The sequence below is a fragment of the Pediculus humanus genome, genomic scaffold (genome assembly GCF_000006295.1).
Source record: "Pediculus humanus corporis 1103172108194 genomic scaffold, whole genome shotgun sequence".
NCBI classification, from domain to species: Eukaryota; Metazoa; Arthropoda; class Insecta; order Psocodea; family Pediculidae; genus Pediculus; species Pediculus humanus.
This window is the reverse complement of record NW_002987764.1, coordinates 532,078-536,084: the sequence shown is the minus strand read 5'-3', so window position 1 is coordinate 536,084 and position 4,007 is coordinate 532,078. Positions and strand designations below refer to the sequence as shown.

The 4,007-nt window shown below is 25.3% G+C and overlaps 1 protein-coding gene across 1 annotated transcript; it reads right to left on the bottom strand.

Moving 5' to 3' along the window:
• Window positions 1-339: 339 nt before the first annotated feature.
• Window positions 340-1,856, bottom strand: Phum_PHUM427170 (uncharacterized protein; the record flags this gene model as incomplete). The annotated part of the gene is made up of 3 exons (XM_002429255.1): window positions 340-399; window positions 746-1,059; window positions 1,841-1,856. The coding sequence occupies 3 exons, from the start codon at window positions 1,854-1,856 to the stop codon at window positions 340-342; spliced, it is 390 nt and encodes a 129-aa protein (XP_002429300.1).
• Between the last annotated feature and the right edge of the window lie 2,151 nt (window positions 1,857-4,007).

The window sequence follows — 4,007 nt, the reverse complement described above, 5'->3', positions numbered from 1 at the left end:
TGTAAATGATAACACGTTGAATATTCGTGACCGCATGTATATCGCAAGAGAGAGTGAGAGAGAGAGAGAGAGGAAGTGACGATGATTAATGATTAAACTTGAATCTGATGCCACTTTAACAAAACATGTAGAAATTATGCAAAATCATTTGTTGTTGTTGTTGTTATTTCGTGATGAAGTTTCATAGATTCGACAACAATGATTTGTAACGGAAAAAAAAAAGGATTTTGATTGTTAAAAACACGTTAATAAATTATACGTCGTAGTAAAAAAAAAATGGCGGAGGAAATTTTGGAATAAATGAATAGAGAGGGTGGAGTAGAAGGATGAAAGGAATTATTAATTGATCAATAAAGTTTTTGTGGTCATCCAATCGTTTATTATGCGCAATAGAAGGTTCTAGAAAATAGTTTTTTATTCTTTTGATGTCGGATAATAATGAAAGGTTCAAATTTTTTTTTAATTTTCCGTATATCGAAAAAAAATTTTTTTCGAAAGGTTAAAAGTGTGTCGAAATAAATAACTATAATAATAAAAAGGTTTTCATCAAAAAAAAAGGATGGAAAAAAAGGAAACCAAAGGAAAAATGAACAAGTGGGCGTTACGATTGTAGGGTCAGTTATTTAAAAAAAAGAAAAATGCGGGCGTTTTCCGGAAAATGAAAAAAAAAATTTTTTTTTTCAACAACCGTTTTCTCATTTCGTAACTTCCGGTTTAAATATTATTATTATTTACCTGCTCGTACTTGCACGTCTCTACTCATTATTTTTCCGACAGCATTCGATGCAATACACCTATAAACCGTGTTGTGTATATCCTGTCGATAAGCGGCAGCTGTGAAAGGCAAAAGTATCAAAGTTCCATTTCTTAATACTCTCCTGACTGCGACAACATCTTCGACGGATGATCCGTCGATTGAAATCCACGTTATAGATGGCGGTGGATTTCCGGATGCTGTACAATCTATCCATATCCCGCTCGTGTTTGAAAATTCTACTTTTGGTGGAGGTTCAACGTGAAATGATGGACCCCGTAAATGATGTTCGTACGAAAATCCATCTCGAAATGTAATGCCTGGAAAAAAAAAATTTTTTTTTAAAAATTAATTTAAAATTCCCCCCGCCATAATTCTCACATTCAAATACGTGACGTAATAAAAAAAAAATTCAATTATTATTATTATAAAATGTAATGAATGATTTTCACATTAAATTTTATACGGATGATAATTATAAAACGTAACGGGAGGTTTTTTTTTTCCTTTTAATTTATTATTATTATTATTATTATTATTTGATAAACGGTCGAAAAATAAAAACGATTGTGATTGTAACAAATAAAAAAAAAAAAATTTACGATAATTTTAAATTTAATAAAATTAATAATAGAAGACGTTTTTATTGATTATCGATTTATTAATTAAAGACGAAAAAAAATTTTTTTTTTCTTTTTGTAAATTTAACTGAAAAACTTTAAATTATTCTGTGGGGGCAAAAAAAATGTTATTTTGTGATAGAAAGAAAAAGAGAGAGAGAGAGAGAGAAAGTGACAAACCTGGATAAAAAAAGAAAGAAAGAGAAAAAAGGAAAAAGCTACAGATAGGGGAGAGAGAGAGAGAGAGAGTGACAAATCTAGATAAAGAAAGAAAAAGGAAGAGAGAGAGACAAACGTATAGAAAGAAATAAAAAAAGCTACAAAAAAGGGGGTTGAGAGAGAGGGAGAGAGAGTGTGGGAGGAACAAAAAGAAGAAAAAAGCAGAAGACGAATAATAATGTGTATATATATATATATATATATATATATATACATACATAAAACCTTTTTTTTTCCTTTTCTTAACCTTCCAATTCATTCATTTTCTACTAGAATAATATTTCTATTTAAATTCTAAAAGAAAAAAAAAAAAAAAAGAAAAAAAGAACTAAACTGAATTAAAACGATTTTACGTAAAAAAATGAAATAAAAAAAAACTTCAATTCATTTCTATCTAGAAAATTCGAATTAATTTTCTTTTCTTTTCTTTTCTTTCTTTTTTCTCTCTCTCTCTCTCTCTCTCTCTCTTTTCTTTAAGTTATAAAAAAATAAAATAAAATAAAATTTTAAAAGTCGGCCATTTTTTTTTTTAAACGTACGTAAAACTTTTCGGGAGAAAAAAAAAAGAAAAAGGAAAAACATCAAAGGAATCCCGCGAGTAATTTAAATTCCTTTTTTTTCCTTCCTTTTAATTTTAATTTTTTTTATTAATTTATTAAAAAATAATTTTTCATTTAAAAAAAATTTAAAAAATTTTTTAATAACTATTAATTGCGTTTTATCATTATTAGTATTATCATTATTATTAATTTCATTATTAACTATAATGATAGTGATGATAACCCCTCCCCTTCCCCTCCTCCTCCACCCTCAAAAAAAAAAAGAAACGTTTGAATTTCTAAACAAAAAATGTATAAATTTTTTTTTTTTTTGCAACGATAAAAATAATAATAGCAGAAGACGTACAATAAATACTAATACTAATACTAATAATAATAATAATAATAATAATAATAATAATAATAATAATAATAATAATAATAATAATAATAATAATAATGTTATACTTACGAACGATTTGATTTTGACATCACGAAAAACTAAACATCCTTAAAAATCTACATAATGAGTTTTTTATTACTGTTATAATAATAATAACAAAATGAAAATAAAAATCATCATCATCATAGAGTAAATAATAAATAAACACGTGATGACGTAGAAGACGCTCTCTTACGACGGATTTTTAAATTACAAATGATTTTTTAATGGCCGCCGAATAAAAGTCGTTAAAATCATATACATATATATGTGTGTATCAAAAGATAAAAATTTTTTGGCGGGAAATTTAAAAAAAAAAAAACCGTTATTTAAATTTTTTTTTTTTCAAAGGAAAATAATGATAATAATTATTATTGTTATATAAAAAAAAAAAAACGTTTTAGTAACGAATAGAAAATTGTTTTTCTTTCTTAAAAAATAAAACCGTTATTTAAATTTTTTTTTTTAAAAGACGATAAAAAAAAATAGTTTTTAAAGATGGCGGATTTTTTTCTTTTTTTTCTTTTTTGTGAATTTAAATATTTCGTTTCGATTTAAAATAAATAAATAAATAAATAAAGAAAATTTTCCTTGCTTTTCAGGTTCTATGAATTCATCGATTAGGTTATATTATATGTTAAAATCTTTTTTCCGTTTTTTTCCGTTTTTTTTTCCTTTTTTTCCTTTTTTTCCTTTTTTCCTTTTTTAACCTCGTAACAAAACTTGGCTTTTTTTTTTGCTTCGGTTTACGTTTTTTTTTCTCTCCGGCGATTTTGTTCGACACCTGATTAATTTTATTAATCCAATAAAATTTTTTTTTTTTTTACTCATGAAGAGATGAATGAATGAATGAATGATTGACTTATTGATTGGCTGAATTAATAACGAGAAACGATATTTAGTTATGACAATATTTTTTTTTTTTTAAATATAAAATTTATCTCGTTTTAAAATTTTTTTCTACCTGTAATTAATTCCGCGATCATTTTTTTAAAAATTCACGAGTTACAATGAAAAATATTTTAAAAAAAGGAAAAAAGGAAAAAAGGTATAGGAGAACAAAAGAAAATAAATTTTAAACCTTTTAATAATCATAAAAAAAAGAAGGCTATTACGTAATAATAATAATAAATTTTTTAATCGTCGCAAACGGTAAACCAAAGGAAAAATTAATATCGTGATTGGAAAAAGGAAAAAAAAATTCAATTACGAAATCATTTCCGGTTTTATAATCTCACGAAAAATATTAAAAGTTTTTTTTTTTTTTTTTGTTAAAAGGAAAAATTCCCAAAAGTACTCTCTCTTTCTCTTTCTCTCTCTTTCTCTCCCCTCTGTTTGTCTGTCTGTCTGACGGTTAAGAAAGTTTATGAAAGGAAAAATAATTTTTTTTTTTTTTCAACCTTTTTGAAATTTCCTTTTTTTCGGATGGGGAG